This window comes from Neodiprion lecontei, chromosome 5, assembly GCF_021901455.1.
Source record: "Neodiprion lecontei isolate iyNeoLeco1 chromosome 5, iyNeoLeco1.1, whole genome shotgun sequence".
Classification (NCBI taxonomy): Eukaryota; Metazoa; Arthropoda; class Insecta; order Hymenoptera; family Diprionidae; genus Neodiprion; species Neodiprion lecontei.
Genome location: NC_060264.1, coordinates 16610974 through 16635091, shown reverse-complemented (window position 1 = coordinate 16635091; position 24118 = coordinate 16610974). Strand labels below are relative to the sequence as shown.

The window sequence follows — 24118 nt, the reverse complement described above, 5'->3', positions numbered from 1 at the left end:
TGTTATTAATCATTTTTGTGACAAGCATGACAACGTAGCTCTTAGTTAAAGAGATTCTACACCTTTGGTGAAAATGTTGGCAGGAATTAAAACAAGCTCGCTGATTGGTTCTATTAAGAACAAGTTGATGTTAAAATTTCATGAATACTGTGGAGTTCGTTTGCGAGTAGATCGAATTCCAAACTCGTTGTGCCGCAGTCGAGGAAGTTCCTTCCCATTAGAAAGTTTCAAAGACTTCAACGCAAGTTCCTTATATCTATTTAAATTTTTTCAGTGACTTTATGATACTGGTTACACTGTTTGTGATTTTTTTTTGACAGTTTTTATAGTTTTTATTTTGTTTCACCGCCCCTTATTTGTTTTAATTGATTTCCTCGACAAAAAAAATGTTGATTCCTCCGATAGACGTTTTCTGGCGTGCTTGGATTGATTTTTGTGGTTTTTGAACTAATTGAATTATAAGAGCAAACGTATTTTACGGGTCATAAGCCTCCAGCGGACACCGAAATATGTGTTGAATAACTCTATTGTTTTCATCAGAAGAATAGGCTGACTGATTCAATGAGCTATATTCTGAGGCATGCCCAAAGGCTGGCCTTGAAATTGGAAGGTAGGGATGGTAGGCGTTGTCAGCTTCGTGGTCGTGATTATACATGTATGTCAGTGTTGCTGTATGTGGTAATTACGTATAGTCCATACCTGTACACCAATGCTATGGCTTGCTGCTATCTTCACGTTATTGTAACTTTCATATCAATGAACCTTTTCAGCTTGTGGGTTCCTACACAAATCTTATCTCACTGTAGTAGGAGTCTTATCTACTTATCTTTTTGTTGTCAGGAGCTGACTAACCACCATAATTTTACAACAGTGTCAGTAAAGTGCATTTATCGTTGTAGAAGAAATATTTTCACAGTCTTCTGTTATTTATTTCCTAGTACCAAAAATTATGTCAACGTATCTTTCAAAAAGAGCTACAAGCCTTCTGTATATATCTGGTATTCAATCTGCGTATCCTCATTGTTGATATTTAAAGTGTGATGTGTGTGCTGCAGAACTCTTTTCTATTAATATACATTCTTTGTTTATTTGAATTACACGCGGAGTATAGCCAGTCGCAGATACAAGATCGCTACCGGCTCTAAAAAAAACGTCAATCAGTTCTTTTCCAACTTCTGGAGTTCAACTATGTAATAGTTGCCACGAATTTCCATGATTACTCACTTTATACAGTTGACTCATCCACCTGAGATAATAAAATTGCACTGAACAAGTGTAGCCAGGGAATTTTGTACCGTGAAACAGACAGCTGATGCTTTGTACTCGACCGATGAGTGCAAAAAACGTCTTGACAGAAACACGAGAGACAAGTGATTGCGGAAAGTAGTTATCGCATACGGAATTGCATAGGAGTGACAGAGATGGTGAATGACGAGCCTCCAATTTGCCAGGCCAAGGCAACTCACTGCATGCGGATGCCCCTGCGATCAACAGAACAGATTTACTTGGTGTTCTTGATACCGACGTTGATAAACTGCACGATTTACTTGGTACATTTCTCAGCTGATCTGGTCGTTGTTGAACAACACTTTAGGGAGAGCAATCCCATATGGGGCAGCTGCACCCTTGCCATTATGTACGCACCTGCGATTGCCTATTTTGTGTTGACCGTATCGAGGCCCGACTGGTGGATGAGCGAAGATGAGAAGATATCGAAAGGAGTTATTACATGGTTCATACTGCAGATTTGCCAGTTGTTTATGTTTCCACTTTTCGCGTTGTACAGGTAGAAGTCGTTAATATACGTAAGCTGTGATTAATTCTAAAATTAAAATCCCCGTTGTAGTTGATTGTTGCATGTTTTTAGGTATGCCGGTATGATAGTGTTGGCTGTGGATGCGATAATGCTCTCGGGTGTTGAGAGAACTAGAACCCTGACTATTGCCGCAAAGCCTGCAGCTATCGAACTGTATTTCTTTCTTCAAGCATGGTTTCAAGCAGCCCCGCAGTCGATCTTTCAGACTCATCTCCTTTTTAGACAACAGTCTGTTTTGCGGTCATACCAGTCAAGTATGTATTCAAAATTATATTATTGTCTGTTATGAATTTACATATTGGCAAAGTTACTGAATCATGTGAGAATGTAAATGGGGCATTCTTTCAATTCTGAGGACAGTTCTCGATCTGATGGTTCTGATATTCCTGTAACTTTGGGAATACATTTTGTTGAATGGAAAAGAGTTTTTAAAATTTTTTCAAATTCTTTAATACTACCAGAAGCTAGTTGGATTGATAAATGCACGTTTTTAAAAGTTTTAGCTTGTGAAATAAGTGCTTGAAAAACGTCTTTTAAGCGAAAAAGTTAAGTTCATCAATAAAAATACACTCATCACGACCAAACCATCGCCAAACAGTAAAAAATATGATTTAAAGATGAAATCTCATTGTGAAATATGAATATACACACTTCAAATAAATATTTTGTTTTGTGTTTAGTGGGTCATTTTACTATGAACCTGAAATTTTGTGGATTGGATTATCAATAGAATCATTCAGTTGAATAATATTAAGCAAAGAACAAAAAGCATGTATGTTAAAATAGTATGTTCCTCGTTATACTTGAATTACTGAACGGTTCCTCAGATATATTTAACATTGATTTTTCTTTGACTATACGCAGGAATTCAGCAAGATACATTAATATAGATTTAATCCGATCGCTGTAGCGTCTTTTTTGCACCACTTAAGTGGGGCGGGGCGGTGAGGTGAATCAACCTCGTGCTCAAAATGGCTCGAAACCATCTTCTTGAAAACCTGAAAAAATTCATGTGTCACGCTTAAGGCTTCTACTTCATGATGAACTTTTGCCATAAAATGTTTTTTAAATTTATCATAGAAATAACAATAAGTACATAAACTCGTGAAAAAACGTAGTCTTCTTAAAAAATTAAAAATTCAGAGACCAATGTATGAAATGGAATGGGTAAAAATGCAAATTAAAGGTCAAAACTGCCTTTCAATAAAAAAATATTACAAGATAATTTTATGAAATTGGAACACTTATTTTTTTATGAATACATGAATTTTTTTTAGGAATGTAGGAGGTTTTGGTAGAAAATATACACAATATACAAGTTATCCCCCAAAGCGTCTGGCTATTTTTCAATCTAAATCATGTACACACGGTATTTAATTTGAATAATATTAAGTGACATTCTACAAAAAAGTACAAAAAAAAAAAAAAGAAAAAATTATGCAATAATATATTCAACTATAAACTATTGTCTGTCACAATGTAAATGTTAAGAGTAGGGACAGCGGTTAAATTAACCCAAACCGAATTTCGACCGCTTGCTATGGCTGACTGAAAGGGGGTGGGGACTCAAAACTCAATGTGAGATTTTTACTTGAGAGTACGATTCTTGAAGTAGGGGTGCACGCCTGTCCTCTTGGTTAGTTTCAGAATAGGAGGGGGGGTTTGCGATTCCGACCTGGATCGAATCGACCCCCCCCTTACACTGATTGGGTTAATCATATACGATCTTAAATTAAAAACTTACATTTCCATTTCACTGATGTGTTCAATTTCGAAAGATAATCCTTGTTTTCGTAGAATGAATGAATTTGTAAAAAGTTTTGGTGTTTGAGTATTCTGTACGTGTTCCAAAGAATCATTTACTAGTATAATAGCTTGATAGCCATTTATTTATTCATTTATTTATTTATTGTTCAACGGGTAAAGCACCCTTTTACATTCATAAAAAAAGAAAAGCAAAAACAGTTTACATAGTGGTATATGGGAAAGGAAACTAGAAGTAATAAACAAAAAAGAGTACATTTGCAACTACCAATTATACAAAAATAGTTTGCGGGGCTAACAAGAGACAGAAGGCAAAGTAGAATTATACATGTCCAGCCAATCAGCGTTATCGTTACACAACCAAAAAGCCTATAAATAGGTGAGCAGGAATCTTGATTGTAATTAGGATTGATCTGTCGGAGCAATTCACTACAATCATTCTGCTTCTTTCTCAATTTAAGATATCACGTTCTTCTGGTATAATTTGAGATGTCACATTTTTCTGGCACAATCTGAGATGTCACGATCTTCTAGCACAATTTCATATGTCACCTTTTTTTGGCGCAATCTGAAATGTCACGTTTTTCTAGCACAATTTGAGATGTCCCGTTCTTCCATACTGCCGTCGAGCAGTAGAGGCCCGGGGCCTCTAGGTAATTGAACTATAAAGCAAATCAGGAAAAATGAGTGAATAGTATAAGGTACTGAAAGTAATAACATTCTTGAATAATATAGAGAACTGCTTGACGAAGTTGATCTTCCTAACAGAATTGTAGACGACGTAGTCAAGATGTTAAATGTCATTCTGCTATCGAAATAAACCCTCGGATCCTTTGCTCCATTCGCCTGATTCAAAAGCGAGTTACTGAATTTGTAATAGCTTGTACAAGAGCTGGCAAGCTATAATAGCTATAACTGAGTTCGATTGATAGTCAGTACTTGCAAAGCTTGTCCGACCGATCCAGTTTTCTTGAGTACACATATAGCGACAAGCATTCAACCTATTTTTAAATTGATTGACTGCGCTTGCATCAATAAACGCACTTCGAAGTGATTTCTACACTGCTACCACTCTATTACTAATAAAGTTTTTCGATGAATGATTTTTGATAAGTGGACTGCGCTCAAGTTTTAGACGATGGTCTCATAGCTGCATGTTCCTTGATAGCCTGAAAAACTCCTTCTGATTCATATCATAGTGACCCGTTAGAAGCATAAACCATTGGAATTGGTCGCCTTTTTCTCTTCTCATTTTTAGTCAAGGAAGATTCAATTTATTCGACCTTTCATTATAATCCAAATCCAAGATGCAGTTTGTTAAGAACTTTCTGTAGGGCTTGGACCCTGTCCTATATACAGGTCTGGAAACTGATCGAAATTTTTGATCGCGAGGGTTTCCCACTTACTGTCTATAAATGAATGCCATGGTTCTAATATTGATCATATGGTTCGCGATATACAAGAAGTCCCCAAACTGATCTATACATAGGTATATTACATCACACGGATCTATGTTCAGTGCAGTGACCAGCAATAAGAGAGAGATAGTTGTGTTTTATACCTTCTGCACTTGTCTAATATGTGGTGACCATTTCGCATAAAACATTGACCGTCAGAGCAAATGACTGGTGTGTTGGGGTGTTTGCTTCAAGCGCGGCATAAACTGTTGCTGACAGTTGAACCTGGTTATATTTTTATTAATTTTATTTAGATGAAACAGCTATTCCAGTTTAACATGAATTAATTACCGAGACACGTATTTACATTTGTATAAAGATAATTAGACAGTAATATATCTGAGAACTGAATAAAACAATTTCGAATTATATCTTCTCACATCTATTATATACTTTTCTTCCCTTTCATTGGTTTCATAAGGACTTATACATACATATAATGCACTGATAATATCTAAATTCGATGCACTTCCAAGATCTGTCAAAGCACCTGACTTACATTTGCAGCACAGAACGCAGTTATGTGTGCGACAAGTACGGAAGGTATGAAACAACTAACTTGCTCTCACCGGCCCCCACTCCCATCGCGCGCATTCCAGTGTATATAGAGTTCCGTGCATAGGAGCACAGTCTTACATATAGGTCTTGCAAAGAACAGAATTATCAGTGGTGATGGTAGTCTGAACTAGGATCGACGGCGCATGCGCCGCATTTGGAAAAAAAAGAGACGGAAGCTGCTTTTTTCTTTGTTTCACATCACATCCCGACATCATAAGCGCACCTTGCGGCGTAAATCAAAATAATAAACACGGACACTAACAAGCAGAATATCACACCTTCGGATCACAGAATCTGTTCAAATTTATAAAGGTGTTTACTTGGACCAAAATATGAAGCCCCTGATGCACAGAATAAATCCATAGGCTTTTAGTTGCTTGACTCATTCAATAATGTAACATTGTCGAGCCATTTATCAGTCCTCTACTACGGCTCTAAACTAATTCAACCAACTCGAGTATATTACTGAAACTTTGTCAGCCAACTACCAAAATTAATATTGAAAGCGCACACTCACCATTTTTCAACTTTGACGCCACAGCAAGGCCAACACGCACTACTCAGTAATGAGGAAAATAGAGTTGAAGAGAATTTTTGTATCACGCTGGCTTATGATGCTTATGATGCTTATGCTAATAGATGCATTGCGTCTGTTTGATTCGGATTTCTTTGAAATATTGCGCCATTGTCCTTTACAAGTATCAAACATGCTTGAATTATTTCTACGCCCTCATTACGACGCTGGCAATTGGTTGTGCCATATGCATTTCGTTGTTTTTCTCGCAAATTTTCATTTCCATTCATAAATGTTGAACATCTCTAATTTGACGCAATTCCTTATTAACGTTTACACCACATACTCAGTAACTGCACATTCAATATAAAGACAATAATCCTTTTCTCACCGGTGGCATTCGAAAACCTGCAAATAATCACAGAGCATCAATTTCGCTAAGAAAAATTATATAAATAACCATATTGAAAATATTTATTTTTATAATCAATATTTTCGGAAGATTATATACTTATCTAATGCAATGATGCTAGCCGGGTCTGGTTAATTTACTTATATCAACGTTTAATTTCGAGAGGTTATGTTCTTTCGCCGTTTCTATGCGACAGCTCGACGAATACAGAAACTACGAATCATCATGAAATAACCACAAAATATTATTGATCTATAATTAATTTTTATTGTTTTTGTTCGGAACAGGACAGTCTGGAGTGGTTAGATAATTATTTCAACCAATTTAGAATCAGAAAGCAAGCTCCTATGTATCTGACAAATCACGACAGATCTCGACCAATGCACTACGCTATAGTTGCCAACCATAGAGGTATTATATAAGTATGATGGAGGGTAGGCGGCTCGGAACGTGTCGCCTAATTACAAAGAGAAAGAGAACGAAAACCTTTCTTTCTCTAGCGGCATATATAACATACAATTAGACGCTCTACACAGTTACCTTGATTTTCTTTCTCTAGTAAGGAGACACTTCTGCTTGCACGAAAGCTTACAGCTCCTCTGCTGTATTCTTATACTTTTATGGGAAGAAACCACAGAACCACTTCTTATTGATCGATATCTGTAACCGTATGAAAGTGGTAAAAATTTGTTTTCAAGCTTACCACTATAGATGATTTTGTGGCGCTTAAAATTTTTGTATTGAGCTGTGACGTAGACGCAATTGTTTGATTGATAAACATAACCTAACCAAACATACACAAGCTAACAGGATCAATCATTATGTGGGTGAACTTGGCCCAGCACTTTTCGAAATTAATATTTTTAAAAATTGTGCTGAGTTGTGCTCCTTTTGTGCTCACTTGTGTCGTAAAACTTGATATCTCAACCTCGACAGTTTTCCAGGAATTTTGAAAAAACCAAATTACGACCAGCCCAGCACTTTTCGAATATCAACTTTTTCCAAATCGTGCTGAATTGTGCTCAATTTGTGCTAACTTGTGCCGTATTTAGTTTCCCTGAAAAAAAAAAAAAAAATTATTACTTTTACTGAGGCGTGCTAGAGAAAGGCTCAAACTTTTCTTACCTTACCGTACCGTTATTCGAAGATCTGCGACTTGTGCTGAGTTGTCCTCGAATTGTGCTCGCTTTGCCGTTTTCGTTTTTGAAAAAAAAATCAAACAAAACATCAAAAAAATGATTCTTTTTTTTTAAATCCAAAAGTCGAATCTATGACATGTGCTGAGTTGTGCTAGGCCAAAGCTCAAACTTTTATGTGTGACGAAACTCGCTCCGGACAACCTTTACCATTGTAAGAATGAATAATCCCCCAAGCAGTGACCAAAATTTCAAAAATGTCGATAATTTTGAGAAATTCGAAAGTCTGCAACTTGTGCCGTGTTGTGCTCGATTTGTGCTGGCTTGTGCCGTTTTCGGTTTCGAAAAAAAAATTAAAACGAAAAATCAAAAAAATAATTTTTTTTTTTTAAAATCCAAAAGTCGAATCTATGACTTGTGCTAGACCAGGGCTCAAACTTTTATCTTCGAAAGAACTTGCTCCGGACTACCTTTACCCTTGTAAGAATGAATAATCTCCCTAGCAGTTACCAACAATAAAAAAAAACTCGATAATTTTGAGACGTTCGGAAATCTGTCACTTCTGCCGAGTTGTGCTCGATTTGTGGTCGTTTGTGCCGTTTTCAGTTTCGAAAAGAAATTTGAACGAAAATAAAAAAAATTAATGTATTTTTAAAAAATCAAAAATTAGAATCTATGACTTGTGCTGAGTTGTGTTAGGCAAGGGCTCCATCTTTTGGTTAAGACAAAGCTCGCTTCGGTCTGCCATTACCCCTGTAAGATTGAATAATCCCTCGAGTAGTGACAACCATTTCCAAAATCTCGACAATTTCGAGAAATTCGAAAATTTCTCACTTGTGCTGAGTTGTGCTCAATTTGTACCTACTGGTGTCGTATGCGGTTAAAAAAAAAATTTCAATTAGACAATAGAATTTTTTCCTCGGCTTAAAAAACTCACTTTACGTCCTCGGTACATAATTTACTAATCTAAAAAAAAACGAAAAATTTAAATAGCAATGTATTACTTTTGCTGAGTTTTGCAGACCAAGGACTCAAACTTCTTCCAAATCTAAATTGGCCCTCTTCCCGCTCGACTACAGAAAGTCCGAGAGTTTTTAAAAAATGGTCTACATAAATATCTATTGAATGCCAATTCTTAAATAAGAGTATTGTCGTTCGCATTTAAAAAGTAGATCAAATTATCTACCGACAATCGCACGAGTCTCAAAAATTTAGATTTTGATGCAGAATATCTACGAATAAAATAAAATTGAAGCGTATTTTATTGTCAACTTTTGCACTTTGATTAAAGTTCCATTATCCATTAAATAAATAATTAATGGATCATGGATTTGAATTTCATTAACCATTAACGAATTAGTGAAATATAATTTTGACTATCAATTATTCATTACCTGATTAATTAGTAACAGCCGCTATAATCAATTGAAAAATATGCATAATACATTCGGTAATGCATTAAAGAAATAATGAATTTTTCACAACTTTCGGTCTCCGCGAGTCTTGTTAAAAAATTGAGGCCCCTCGCCAGACAACTTGGCACAAATGCAAGGAAACAAAAAATGCAGAAAAAACTGAAAGTAAAGTTATTTTTGAAATACTTTTTTTTTTAACTGAAATAGCACAAGTTAGCACAAATCGAGCACAATTCGGCACAAGTTGCAGATTTTCGAATTTCTCAAAATTATCGAGATTTTTGAAATTTTGGTTACCGCTCGGGGGATTATTCATTCTTACAATGGTAAAGGTTGTCGAGACTGAGTTTTGTCATAGACGAAAGTTTGAGCCCTGGCCTAGCACAACTCAGTAAAAGTAATGAATTTTAATCTTTTTTTATTTTTTAAAATGTTTTTTTATTTTTTTTTTTCGGGGAAACTAAATACGGCACAAGTTAGCACAAATTGAGGACAATTCAGCACGATTTGAAAAAAGTTGATATTCGAAAAGTGCTGGGCTGGTCGTAATTTAGTTTTTTCAAAATTCCTGGAAAACTGTCGAGGTTGAGAGATCAAGTTTTACGGCACAAGTGAGCACAAAAGGAGCACAACTCAGCACAATTTTTAAAAATATTAATTTCGAAAAGTGCTGGGCCAAGTTCACACACATTCAATCATTGCATTAGGTAAGTAGAACCTGTCGGAAATATTGATCGTGAAAGTCAATCTATTTGATGTGCAAATGGTTATGATAAAAGTATCGTTATCATAAAAGTGGTAAGAGTAGAGAAATTACTGCTGTGTGATTATTTCCAGAGTTACAGGTTTACATACACCGGTATTTTCTTCACACCACACCAGTGATATTTACTTTAGTCCTGTTAATGCTGTTTTTCCCACGCACCTATCGTAGAATGCAATGAGGACTGACTGCGAAATTGGAGCGTTCGAGATCTATTGTTCAACTATATGTCAAGTGTATTGCAGTCATCGGCTATGACTTGCGTTTAGTGGAGAGTATCCAATGCTTGAAAATGCTAAAAAGCATCTTAGAGTATCTCGAACGCAGTACAATTATCTGATAATATGACTGAATAATCTCGAAAGTGAATCAATGTAATTGGAAGTTATATATTATAATGCTGTTTTATTATGTTGTTCTTCAGTTTACTTTATTTCTGAATAATTAGCCGAGGCACGCTAAAACATCTCTTTAGTATGATACTAAACTTTACATCGGCTTGATTCCCGTTATTCCTGCACAGTGGTACGCCTTACTGTAGCGTCAAAGTTAAAAAATGTTGAGTTTGTGCATCAAATATTAAGTTTCGTAAATCGGCTGACAAAGTTCTGATAATACACTCTAGTTGGTTGAATTAGTTTAGAGCCGTAGCAGAGGAGGATAAATGGCTCCTCAGTGGTATATTATTGAATGAGTCTAGCGACAAAACCCCTGTGGGATCGTTCTGTGCGTCAGAGGCCTCATATTTTGGGCCAAATAATCACCTTTACATGTTTGAATAGAATCTGTGATCTGGAGGTGTGTTATTCTCCTTGATTGATTGTAGACAGAAACGCTGCTAGGAGCCCATACAATTGGGGTTTTCATAGATTTTTTTACACAGTTATTCTTTCATTCCCATATAATGTGCATTGCTAAAAAACGTATTCAATTGTATTTCAGCTTTCTCCGCATTTCCGTAAATCACTGGCAACGATATGTCACCTATGAAAGTTATTATTTAAAGACGTAACTTGATCTTAATCGATTTCTCGTTTTTTTTTTATTGTGAAAATACTTAAAGTACCATTCTTCTTTATTTTGACCTACTAAGATTAATAGCTGTTCATAGTCTTCATAACAAATAGTTGTATATTTGTATGTCCGGTCTGTGGAAGGTAATTGAATGTTCAAAAGTTTACCACCCTTAGCAGCAGTTTTCGCATCTAGATTCGCGTTTTCATTACTCGGTATCTCGATATGCGACGAGATTCAGATAAGGACCATCTCTGCGTCTATTTTAAGCTAACAATAAGACTTACTTATTTCTCAAATCAGTCATCAAGGGAATTCAGATTCTACATTTTTTTTTTTTATTATTCAGAGCTTTAAGCACGCTTTCAGAGTCAGTAAAAATACGAAACTCTTTGTGGTTATGTGTACTGATCGATAAAGTCCATACAATAAGTGAGCGCTACGCATTCCGTGGAGAAAATGGAGGCTAAGTCAGGTATTTCCTTAAGCTTTGTAATTCGTAAAAATCGCTTAATCCGTAGATATCCAAAAATCCATACATCCCTTTTCGAAGCCTATACCTCAGAAACTACTGATTCTTCGGATTTCTGACCATGAGAACTTTTGATCGAGAGGATATGTACTCTTACGTAAGTGGGCGAATTAAATAATCAGGAGAATTCAAAAGACTGGGGCGGTTTATTTCGGATAAAAGTACACGTAGACGTGTGTCGTTTTTAGAGTCTGTTTCAGGAATTTACAAGCTACTCGTTGATTCCAAAAGACGTTCGTTGTCAGGGAACATCAGATCTTCATTTTGATTAATTAAATAAATACATGCATATTCGAAGGGGGAAACCGTAACAGTACTATAACATATTGAACATCCAGACAATTAGATCCGGACCCACTTTCTATGAGGATTCTGCGGAGTCCTTTAGAAAACATATCAAACTGTTTGATAAGTTCATTGTGAAACCATATTTTTTTATAAGAATCAAAAATTAGTGGTTTTGCATAATTGTTTTCAAAAAGAAAATTAACATATAGGCCATGAATGGCTTCGAGATTTTAACAATACGATTTTTTTTATTATAAGACATGAATTTAATCCATATTCAAAGCATAAATAACTAATTTTGTATTTTAAGTAAGGGACTTTTGACTCCCCTGCAAATAAATTAATAGGGGTATTGTGTCTATATCCCATACAAATTATTAACGAAGTGTTTTGAATCTATTGTATCTTGCCAAAAAGTGTATCTGGGTACGGAGAAATTAAGAAAGTGCAGTTCCCGTCGGAACATAGTAAGTGATTTACACAAAAGGAACATCATTTTAGGATCGGCTCTCCATCAAGTTTTCCGCAGGCAACTGAGAATTCAAACAGTAATATTACATTTAGTATTGATATAGTTGATGTGCTCTCGCGGATTGAGTTTTCTGTTCAAAACCGTTCCTAGAAATTTAGCCTTATTAGAGGGTGAGACTGTAGTGCTGCCAATTTTGATTGTGTTGATTTACTTTAATGTTATTTGTGTTGAAAATGACCAATTGGCATTTATCTGGAACAAGTTCTAGATCTGTTTTTTCTAAATATGCAACAAGATTGTTAACCGCGAGTTGTAAGTTTATCATAGCATTGGCTACATTTTTATTTTTAATAAATAGAGAGATATCATCAGGGAATTGCTGATTCTCTACATCATTCTGTACGATAGTAGAATTTGTCTTGCACAGATTACGTATAAAATGGGACTTAACACACTTCCTAGGGATAAGCCTTTAGTTACAACACAAGATTTACGATCTTTGGAATCCAAACGCAAATATTGCGAAAAAAAATTAAGATTTTTTATGAACTGATTATATTTTTTAAGTCGTTTCAAAGACTTAAGATTCTCCGGTACATTTGTGCTACTACCTCATTGAATGCGCTTTTCACATCAAAAAAAAGAGCTGAGAGGCTTGCCTTTCTACGAAAACATTGTTACATAGAAGTAGTCAGGATCGCGAGATTATCTGCGCAAGATTTATCCTTCTGGAAACCGAACTGTGATGGGGAATAAAGTTTATTGGTTTTTAGCCACCAGATTAGATATCAATTACAATATCATCAGTACTTAGGCTAGCCGCGTTCGGGGCCACCACAATCTTCGTAGTCCCCAAATCGACCTACCGCGCATGCGCAACGGCGAGAAATTTGAAATTTATGTAGGTAGAATGTGCATACGTACTTGGCAGGCGAGGCGGGGGTAATGAGTCGTTTTCGACATCTGTAGTGTTGATAAAGGTATCAGGTTTCATTATTTTGTATCCTTTGTACGAGTCCGCTCAACCCCGTAATCACTCGCAGCATGTTCGCTCAGAATAAGCGCATGTAAGAAGTTTCTCGACGATGACGACACACATTCGGCCCCAAATACCTGCCTCCAATGGGTTGCTAATTGTTCCTTAGGAATTTCGATGATGTCACTGACTGAGTAAAATCACCTTTGAACGTTTCAACTTGTTTACCATTAGATTGCAACTACGGATTCTCGGAATCTAGGAAGACTAACAGTTCTTGGGATCGTCAGACTAGTTTCGACATGGCTGTCGAGAGGTCTGCGTCAAATTTGACTTGCTCTTCAGATCGAAAATGTATCATATAGACATATGAAATTACACTGCTCAGTAAAATCTCCATTGCAGGCTTCAACTTGTTTCCCATTACATTGCGACAACGAATTCTTGGGATTTAGGTAAACAAACAGTCAAAGAAGTGTTGGAAGAAATGAAAGATGAAATGAAATATGAGCAGAAGAACGAAATCGAATCTGATGCAGCAGATTCTTATGAAACTGCTGCAGAAGACGAAGAGGATGAAACTTTCATAGAATCATTCATGGAATTAGAAGATGAATCTCTTGAGATGTTTGACGATAAACAAAAATAGAACGATTTGGACATTGTGTACGGGGTGCAGGATCTTTCTACTGCCGGACTGATAGTTGGTGACTCACCGATACGCTTTGAGCATGGATGCATTCCCATAGGCGATATGTGGTATTCAGAAACCAAGGTACTGTTGGAGTTGTTGTTTAAAAAGATGCCGGATAGCGCTCACGTTACCTCCGACGACAAGGAGAAATACAAAAATATCCTCGCGACCAATGTTCATAGAAAATACTACAGCGCCAATGAGCCTATCCAAAACGCTCGTAACTCAAAATTCAAGTATGAATTTGATTGCAGCGCTGCCCAATATTTCGAAGCAGGCAAAGATGTATTGTCACAGACGTTGAAGCGTACGGGCAACGCTGTTTTGCTACCTCAGACTTGGATTACTTGACCATGTGTCAAAACACATTATATTTTCTGGAACGACGCCAACGAGTCAGTAGAACGTCATCGCTTGCTTATGGCATCTCAACCAATTGGAAATACAAGTTACAGCAACGAAATAATGTCGATTCTCCAAGAATTTCGGGAAGCGAGAATTACCTATTAGCAAACTCATCGCTTTTTCAATCATATGCGAGATAAGGGTCGACGTGTTTGGACGGCAGCTGACAGCGCAGGATCTAGGGGGGTGGGGGAAGGTGGCGGCTTATGAACACATTTGCCCTAGATATTTTACCTGAAAATAGGATATTAAAAAATTCGAACTTGCGTACTTTACATGCTCCTGGAAGTTCTTTCATGAAATTGTTCAGCTTCCATCATTCATAAACGAATAGAGTTGAGAAAACGGGTTTTCTTAGGACGAATGTGTTGTTTATAAATCAACCTGTAACACATTTCACCAAAATTTTCGTGTAGGTTGATTTTTTATTCAAACAAATCACATTGAACATTTTTTTAGGATTCATTCCGTTTTTACGATGATATTTCAGAAAAAGCTAGAAGATTCTGATTATTCAATTAATATCTACCAGTTAATTTCTGAATTGTGATGCAGTGAATGTTCATTTCCGAATGAATCACTTCTATCCGTTAAAGATATAATTCACAAATGAAGAATTAGAGAAGTCGATTTTCAGCGAGTACTTCTATTTTATGCATTCACAATATTAAAAATCTGAAAAATACGAATGAAACCAAAGTATGTCATCAGTGTGAACGAAAGGCTATTATTACGTCAAGCGTACGGGGGGCTTCAAGCGGTACCTACCAAATCGTCAGTGTTTAAAACTGGTGATAAATTATGAATCAGAAAATTGAAAAACGTTTTCGAGAAAGGTTGTACTCCCAATTCGACGCCAGAAACATTCATGATCAGTCAAATAGCAAATACCACCCTAGTAACGTACAAACTCAAAGACTACCAGAATGAACCTATCGCTGGCGGTTTCTATGAACAGGAGTTGCTCAGTGTTAAGGAGTAACACCACTATAACAACCTAAAAAGTGCACCATTTTTTTGGGAAGGCGGGAAAAACAAGATGATGACATGATACAAAAAATTATCACCAACAAATATTCAGAAATGGCCTCACTGGAGCCATTCTCGCAAGACATGCGGCACCACATGGTACCTGGTGCAAATTTAAATTTGTAAAAAAAAAAAATAAGCACTCAATCTCAGGGTGGCCACTCAATGCCGCTCACGGAATTCCTTGACATTTCCCGGTTTTCCCTGTCTAAAATCATTATTTTTCCCCAACATTTTGATGAACAATTTGTGCAGAAATCACTAAAAACTATAGTAACCTAGGTAAAGTATGGCCAAATATATGAAAGTTATAAAAGTTTTTAAAAGTTGTTTATTCCGTTCATTATGATTTTTGAAAGTTGACAAAAAATGAAAATTTCCATTTCTGTGGTCGTGTTAAGTATATATTTAAGAAGGGGCTCCAAGAAGCGAAATATTTTTAGAGCTATTATTTGAACATTTATGCTGTTTGCAACGAAAATCGAGGTTCGAAGAATTATGACTAATTAACGAATGTGTAACTTTTTGAAAAATAAACTTACAAATTTTTTTCCAACGGGACATTTTTCTTTTAAGTGTTAAGAATACACCACAATTTATCCAAATTTTTAAATTGATATCTAATACAGCAAAACAATTATCTTATGCGGTGTACTGTCTAGACGCGGCGCGTCTATGCCGTAACAGTTGCGCAGAGCCCTATGTTCAGCGTTAAATTAAAATTACTAATACTGAAGATAGAATTCCGGGTGCTTGTATTTTTTTATTGGAAATTTCCTCCTCTTTAAGAATCTTTTTAAAATTTTCGCTAGCGCTTTTACTTTTTGAGTTATCGCCAAAAAATTGAGGCTTCGTTTTTTCTAGACTATTAGGCGTCGGTGAACGTGCGTCTCCACACGCAGTGACGGCCATAGATAAATCAAACCGATGTCTGCTCGTACTACTGAATTCATGTGACAATCGACAACTAAGCTTATAATCGTCAATAAGAAGAGAAGAAAAATTGTGATGATGCGGTGATAGCATCTCAATTTTATGGACAAGGCTTTTGAAATCCGTGAGTTCTATAAAAAGTCCCTGACCAACCAAAAAATTCCCTGACATTTCCCTGACTTTTCTCTGACATACAAAATTCCCTGACATTTCCCGGTTTTCCCGGTTTTCCAGACGGGTGGCCACCCTGAATCTACATATTAATAGCTACCCAAATACGTGAGGGATTTTCAATAAGTTAATTTAAACATTATTTATTAATCAATAAGTGCCTTTTCTGTGGTCGAAAATTGAACATTCTCATTCAAATACACACCAATTACACAAAAATCAATATTTTTAGTACATGTAGATTAGGCAGTTTTTTTTCTAAATTCATATTAGGACCAATTATTCTACGTGCCACAGAATTCAATGTGTCTTACGAAAATGGCTCTAGTATCGCCATTGTTGAATATTTGCGGATATTAATTTTTTGTATTATACTTAAATATATGCCTAATAACTTCCTTAAATATTATTATCTTATTCTTCCATCCAAAAAAAGTGATCAAAAAAGCACTTTTCTTTAGTTCTTACAGTGATATTACCCCTCAATACCCGGACATTTTTCCCGTCGAGAATTGGGTTAAGAAACGTGGAAAAAATTATACATCAAGCAATTACGGTTTGAAAGTACACATAACAATTGGATAGATGTATCTGTTAAATGAGAATTGTTATTCAACTAACGGAAAAATGGGAATGTCTCTGTAGTGTCAGGAAATATGATCAGCTTGTCGTTACTCCAGCTGATTGTGAGTGCTATTTTTCTTCCGTTCTAGGCATAGACGTATTGTTTTTTTTTTAATTTAATATTAGCTTATGATGTGTGAAAAAATGTTGTAACGCCGAATCGTGTTGTCGACACATCAGTGTTCACATCCGCTAATCTTTTTATTTTACCGTGTGTCCATGAGGAAAGTGCGCACCTTATGCACGTGCGTCAAGTCGTTTGAATCTTACTGGCTTACAATTACCGCATGATTGAGCAGCCGACGCAATGCCAATGGCGACTGTCAGGAACTCGGAAGAGGTTATGTTCACAAGGGAAGCGCGAAGTTTTGGTCTAGTATTTTGTTACTAATGACTTTCTGATTACAGTGATAAATTGACCGTTGAAGAAATCCGACGATTTGATTGACACGATTAACGTGCATCTGATTTATTATACTTCGGTTCTTCGATTTTTCGTACCAACACCGACAGCAGTTGCCCACAGGTCACGGTGAGCTCCCTAGGGATATTCGCGATTGGCATTGCGTCGGCTGCTTAATCAGGCGGTAACTGTCGGCCAATAAAATTCGAAGGACTTGACGCACGCGCATAAGGTGCGCACTGTCCTCGTCGACACACGGTATAATGACCACGGTCATGTAGTATGAAGTAGCAAGTACTACTTATCGTCATAAGGGTTAAAAGCTAGTTCAACTTGCATAACAGTTTGTACTGCATGTAACTTAAGCCGAAAGGTGACGATTGATATGACGATTTTGCATCGATGATTGCAATATCAGTCGTGCAACAATAGGGGAAGTGTAGGTAGCCGCGGACGGCGGGTATCCTCGGACACTTGAAGTATGCAACAATAGTCAATAGCGTAAACAAAGCGACCCGTCTTAGCGTGTGCGTAATGCGTATAGACAAGTTGAGATGTGTCGCTTTGTTTATATTTTTGTCTCTATCGTTGCATACTTCAAGTGTCTGAGGATATACCGAGCGTTCGAGGTACCCGCACTTCCTCTACCTGTTCTTCACATCATCAATGAATTTATTTTTCTTTCCCTTCATGGCCATCTTAATTTCTGTTACAGTCGTGGTGCAAATATTGAGCATTTTCATGTCAATCGTGGTGCTCTCCATTCAAACAATGTCTTTCCAAAGGTTTGAGAGCCAAAGAATAAATGGTAGGAAATTAATGTGGGCAATGTGGCTGAAGAAGTACCGTGAGCAGGTAAACAAGAAATGAAATAATGGAAGATTCTCTATTAGACTAATTTATTACTCTAATTGTCTGTTTTCTCAAATCGTAGGAGCTTCGAGACTTTGCAAACCAAGAACCTATGGAATCGACAACGTTATTAGAAACAGATGGGAAGACTGAAGTTCTTAACGCTGCCGAAAACACAACAGAAACAGACACTAGGGAGTCAATTCCTGATGATCGACTTTTGACTCGACAGATATCTACGACACCACCCTTACCTCCAAAAAATGCACACGTCACACCTCCTCCTACACCTTTGAGAGGTGTTACCATTGTTACGCCTCTAGAAGTACCTAAAATGCCGGCTCCACCTCGGCCAGATTCCGTACCAAAAAACGAGGATAAAAATTATGGACACGAGTCGTTGATCAGGCCAGTGAGTACAGATGCAACGGGTATTGGCCTTAATAAATCTACGAGTTTGAAACTACCCCAAAGAAGATATTCACAAAAAGGTCTAGACGAAGACGATCCTATGGGCAGAGCAATAGGTTCTCTATGGTGGTTTTTATTCATCGCGCCTCGTATATTTTCCATAGCTGTGTTTTACGAATTTTATCCTGGGACATTGTTTGCGGTGCTGGGTGTCCACTACCTCATTATGCTAGCTCATTTATTTTACCTCGCCAAGGACTACACGGCTGCAACATTTTTCATAAATCTTTGGTTAGGCTTGGTTTACATTGTCGCTGTAATAGAGTATAAAATTAAATTCAAATATGCTGATAAGTGGTTATTTGCTTACTACACATTTGTTATGATACAAAATACATGCTTTACAACTGTATGGTACTTTCACGCCGAGTGGGACGGATTTTGGTACTACTATATATTTTATGCAATATTTGGTAGCATGGGACTCTGCATCATATCTACAACGGTTTACCAAGTTTTACTGAAACCCAAAAAACGGCGAGTTTATGTCACCTGATTTTATCTCCTTCGTATTGATATGCATATTATTATACCTCAAAATGTGACGACGTGTAACAAGTTTTTATATCGTATTAAATGTGACAATACATTTGTACCTGAGAAATTGTTTCAATTCATGCAAATTTGTGATCTACCTGGTGACATTATTACTCTGATGTTTATCGAGCAATTTTTTACTAACCGAAAGTTTCATCCAAATTTGAATAAGCGAGATACGCATTTCAAATATTTCTGTACTACCCGTTGCCGTTTTTCGTTGACCCGCTTATTATATATCATCCAAAACTATCATTTGTCCAAAATTCGTTATACTGCAGTTTTGCTGAATTGCATCTTCAGATTATTGGTAATTAAATTTAAAAGGTTACATCGCTTTACAAACCGATAATGCTGTTGAAATTCAAAATATATTTTTTTACCGGTATTGGATGAATGAACCCAAGTAACACAAATGTTTAACAGACGTCTATACGATGCATTTCAAAAGTTACCTTTCCGACTTTCAAATTTGTGAACAAAAAGGCACCTCGAAGATGGAACGTATTGTTATCATTGAATATATTATAGTTACTGAAAAAGTCACCATAACTAAACGAGTTGGGTTAATAGTTGTCTAAACGTACGTATATCACAATTTGGAAGTGTCTATATGTTATTGTTCGAAGGATGCCATGAAGATATGTTTTTTGAGATAACATTTCGTAACCCAAGGTAGTACATGTATAATTAGGTATCTATAAGCTGACAATTGTGACTCCATGTAGATAACGTTAGTTAGTCATCTTATCGCTATGATGGTTGCGACATCCTAACCAATCCTACTGTGACCAAGTCAAAGCGTGCATGAAATCTACCAGGAAGGAGCCTACTCCAGTAGCAATAATGTCTTATCGGTAACTTTAAATCATCGGTTTGAGGTTGCCTGTCGGACATTACCGTAAGATAACTACTGCACGCCTTTAAATCGACATCTGTTCTGCTGTTGCCTTAACGGTAGTGTTTTATGGTTTCTTAAGTAATGAGGGAATCTGTTGTCCGAAATCTTATTTCGTCCAATAGATGGATTTTTGAAGTCATCAGAAAGTTATTAATTTATCGTGAACTAATTTATGAGTATTAAAGTTGCCTAGAAAGTATCTTTTGACAGCGCTATTCTGCCAGCTATATGCTATATCCCATTTTGGCGGGATACTTACAACAGTTTATTTAACAATAAATGCCATTGAAGAGATGACTAAAAATTCTCTACACGCAAACGTTAGCAAACCGCTATAAATATATTAATACAGCAAAACATTGTCTGATTTGGAGAGAAAAAGTACTATTCATGCCAACTAAATATCTCGTTTAAGTGGCATAATACTATCGACGTAAGTATTGTATAATTTCTATGATCATCGCCTTTTTTCTATATTTATAAGTATATAAGTATTTATACGTTTAGGTTATAGCTTAGGTTCAGGCAATTCAAGGCACACGTTTATTTTTTAGTCGGTGAGAGGCCACCAACCTCGATTGACACTGGCATTCGTATGGAGTTCCCAGCTCAATTGACTATCAATTATCCAAATAGTGATCTTAAAATTTCTCTTGCCTATTGGACAATCCAAAACAAGCTACTTCAATCCGTTACGAATGATCTTTTGGTAGGGTTGCAGAAATTCAGTCACCCTGAGCTTCCGTCGGATGCTAGGACATTGTACGAGTCGTTTGGACCCTCGGAGACAAAGGGACGCCAAAAATTTCAAAATTTACCTCTCATATATAAACGTACTTTTTATTTGTTAAAACTTTTTGTTGTACTGTTCGACGTGAAAAAGCTACCACGTGTGGGGATATCATACGAATAATGTGTAGGGTGGTCCTTATTTGGGGTGTTGACGAATTCCGACAAGTGCGCCCCCTAGACACGTTTGAAATAAATTTAAAAAAATGTGTGCGAAAACGGAGCGCTGTAGTCCAATTAGAAGATGTGCCTATAAGCTCGTTTTGTTTTTCATTTGAATAACATGGAATTTTCAGACTACTTCAGTCATTATGTTTTTGAGTTGTCCCCATGAACGCAAAAAATTCTTTTTTCACATAAATCTGTTGTTCATGGATCTCGGAATATCGTAAAATCTTTCCCGATCCAAAAAAACAGACGGCGATCAAAAAATTTTAATTTTAATTATTACTTTTTAAAAAAGTATAAAGTATAAACGATGTGTTTTGAAATACACTAATTGAAATACATATTTTTTCCCACATGTACAATTATTTTTTTTTACAAACTTATGACGTAGATAAGACTGCCTTTTAATTGGTGAAATACTGCCAAGCACCAAGCGGCTAAAAAGAGGTATTCTCACGTTGATCAATTTGCCGTCGTGTATAATATCAGGGGGATGGGGGGGCGTAAAGGTTGTGATAACGACTTGTGGAAAAATACACGCGTAGTCGTACCCATGAACAACAGATTTATGTGAAAAAAGAATTTTTTAAAACATAATGATTGAAGTAGTCTAAAAATTCCATGTTATTCAAATGAAAAACAAAACGAGCTTAGAGGCACGTCTTCTAATTGGACTACAGCGCTCCGTTTTCGCACACATTTTTTTTTCATTTATTTCGAACGTGTCTAGGGGGCGCACTTGTCGAAATTCATCAGCACCCCAAATAAGGACCACCCTAATAATGTGTATTCATAAACTTTCTCAGATATTACGCGTGAGTGACGCATTTGAGGGAACAAAAATCAAAAGCGTTGAAGAAAGGATCGCTGACTGGCTTCGTCGTGGGAGCGACAGAATTAAAGCAGTGAGAGTTGCTGCTCATAGACATCGTAATGAGCGGCGGCAGCAATAGTTACCCGTATATACATTTTTCCTTCATTCTATATTACAAATATTATAGTTATGAATCGAAATCACCAATCGAAGTTGCTATTAAAATATAAATAAATTCGATAATCTGTTTTTTGTTATACATGCAGCTTATGAAGGGTATACTGATTATTTTAAGTATGTAGTCTGGTATAAGAAATACTGATGTAAATAATATACAGTTGGTTGTTGTATAATTATTAAGAATTTTAATTAACAATTAACATTATATTATTTACATCTGTAATACAAATACCGAACTTTTATTATCTCACCTATCCCATACATTCTATGAATTACAATATAATTGTTGGATTTAATTATTTGGTGCTGCACAGTGGTTGGAATCACCGAAAAAGTCGGCAAAAGTACACCAAGGTTGAGACTTTAACGAAATTTCGAAATTTTATGTTTTCGAGGTCGCTGACCACAAATCTGAAGTCAAATTTGTAAAATTTAAAATGGCGGATCCAACATGGCCGATCGATAGGGGTGGGGGTAAGAAATCAGAAAAACCAAAAATCAGAGTAGCCAGAATTCCGAATCTAATAAACTCGAATAACAAATATGAGAACAGATACTAACAGAAATTTTAAGTCCCGAATGGTGCCCAATAAAAATCTGCAGTTTACCTAAAATGTATTTAGTAGAGGGCTCTATTATCCGAACCCACTTACTTCAGAGATCGTTAATCCAAGAATTCAGAGATGCAGAATTTAATAATGTATAGAGTCGATATTCTAGAGAATGAATTTGTAGAAAGTTTCATATTCTCAAATGTCCAAATATTATAAAAATAAAAGTTAGAACTTCATTATCTAGAAACGATGGAAAACAAATATCCAGAATGTAGAAGGGTCATTATTCAGAATAGTACAATTCTGAAAGATCAGTATTCCGAAAGTAACCGTATAAATGGCTTATCACCAGAATTTCACATTCCGACTCTATCCAACTAATCTATTTTGACTTGTAAAATGTTTTATAAACAGAATCAAACAAATTATTTACTCAATACTTAATAAAGAAGAAAGAACGCAATGCAAATGGACAACTTTGAGTTGTTAAAGCTGTTGGGTTAGCCCTTTAGAGTGTTAGAAACCATTCCATACTAAGTTTTATCAAAATCAAATAACTTAGAATTCTCATCCGCCATATAGGATCCGCCATCTTGTATTATAAGACATCGAGTTCGGATTCGTAATCAGCAACCCCAACATCCCAGGTAGGCAAAATTTAGAGTGAATCGCATGTAAGAAAAGATGTGTGCATAAAATGGTTAACTCACAATCAGATAGGAGTGTGAGAATCTCGAATTTTAAGCAGGTGCATCGGGCGTATCTTTTCATTTGCAATATTTTTATCTCATTAAAAGATTGAATACGACTTTTGATATCATAAACTTATATTCCTTGGCTCCTAATATAATATGAGTTAAAGACTCTTCTGATATATTGCGATTCTTCATTCTGACGATTCTGATATACAGCAGCTCTATATTCTGAGCCTTTTATGAGATTACTACTCGGAGTTCTAACCGTTCTGATTCTTGATCCTTCGCATTTATGAATTCAAATAGATGAAAATTCTACTTTATGATCCATCTGAAGGTTATTTATTTATGAATAGAAAGTTTTCGTCTCTTGAGCACCCGATGTAAAACTGTATCTAGATGAATGTTTACATGTTGGGATGTTACGCTTCCGATGGGAAGCACGCGCAAGACGGTCAAAGCCGTCAAATAAAGCATATGCGGATGTGCAGTATCATTAGTTACGAGAAAATTCATTGTTGGGAGATATAAATTTGAAAAATTGGTGATGTCGAAAAATTAACGACGGAGCCAGGAATCGAACCTGGTATCTAGAGATGCTTGACCGGAGCCTTACTCCACTAGACCACCTAGCCGCCCTGACTCTGTTGTCGTTAATTCCTCTCATCACCAGTGAGTTCAAATTTGTTTTCGTGTGCTTGGTATGTGTGAATAGAAAGTTTTCGTCTCTTGAGCACCCGATGTAAGAATGTATGTAGATGAATGTTTACATGTTGGAATT

General features: G+C 36.3%; 1 protein-coding gene and 1 long non-coding RNA gene across 5 annotated transcripts; one reads left to right on the top strand and one right to left on the bottom strand.

The window, feature by feature from the left end:
• Positions 1-655: 655 nt before the first annotated feature.
• On the top strand, positions 656-22236 carry LOC107223620. 2 transcript variants are annotated; one of them, XM_046740032.1, is made up of 5 exons: positions 656-1786; positions 1868-2070; positions 18092-18231; positions 18311-18640; positions 21901-22236. In XM_046740032.1, exons 1-5 carry the CDS (start codon positions 1422-1424, stop codon positions 22045-22047), a joined length of 1185 nt encoding a protein of 394 aa, XP_046595988.1. In that variant the 5' UTR covers positions 656-1421; the 3' UTR covers positions 22048-22236. The 2 variants fall into 2 exon arrangements, with proteins under 2 accessions (XP_046595988.1, XP_015518842.1); XM_015663356.2 differs by lacking the exon at positions 21901-22236 and having other exon boundaries at positions 660-1786; positions 18311-21869.
• Positions 2748-7908, bottom strand: LOC124294524. Of its 3 annotated transcripts, none has more exons than XR_006904409.1 (4): positions 7647-7908; positions 7320-7578; positions 7062-7181; positions 2748-6517 (listed from the first exon to the last, which is right to left on the bottom strand). It is a non-coding gene; the product is annotated as an uncharacterized LOC124294524 (long non-coding RNA). The 3 variants fall into 3 exon arrangements; XR_006904410.1 differs by having other exon boundaries at positions 7423-7578; positions 7657-7903; XR_006904408.1 differs by having other exon boundaries at positions 7423-7578; positions 7647-7899.
• Positions 22237-24118: the final 1882 nt, after the last annotated feature.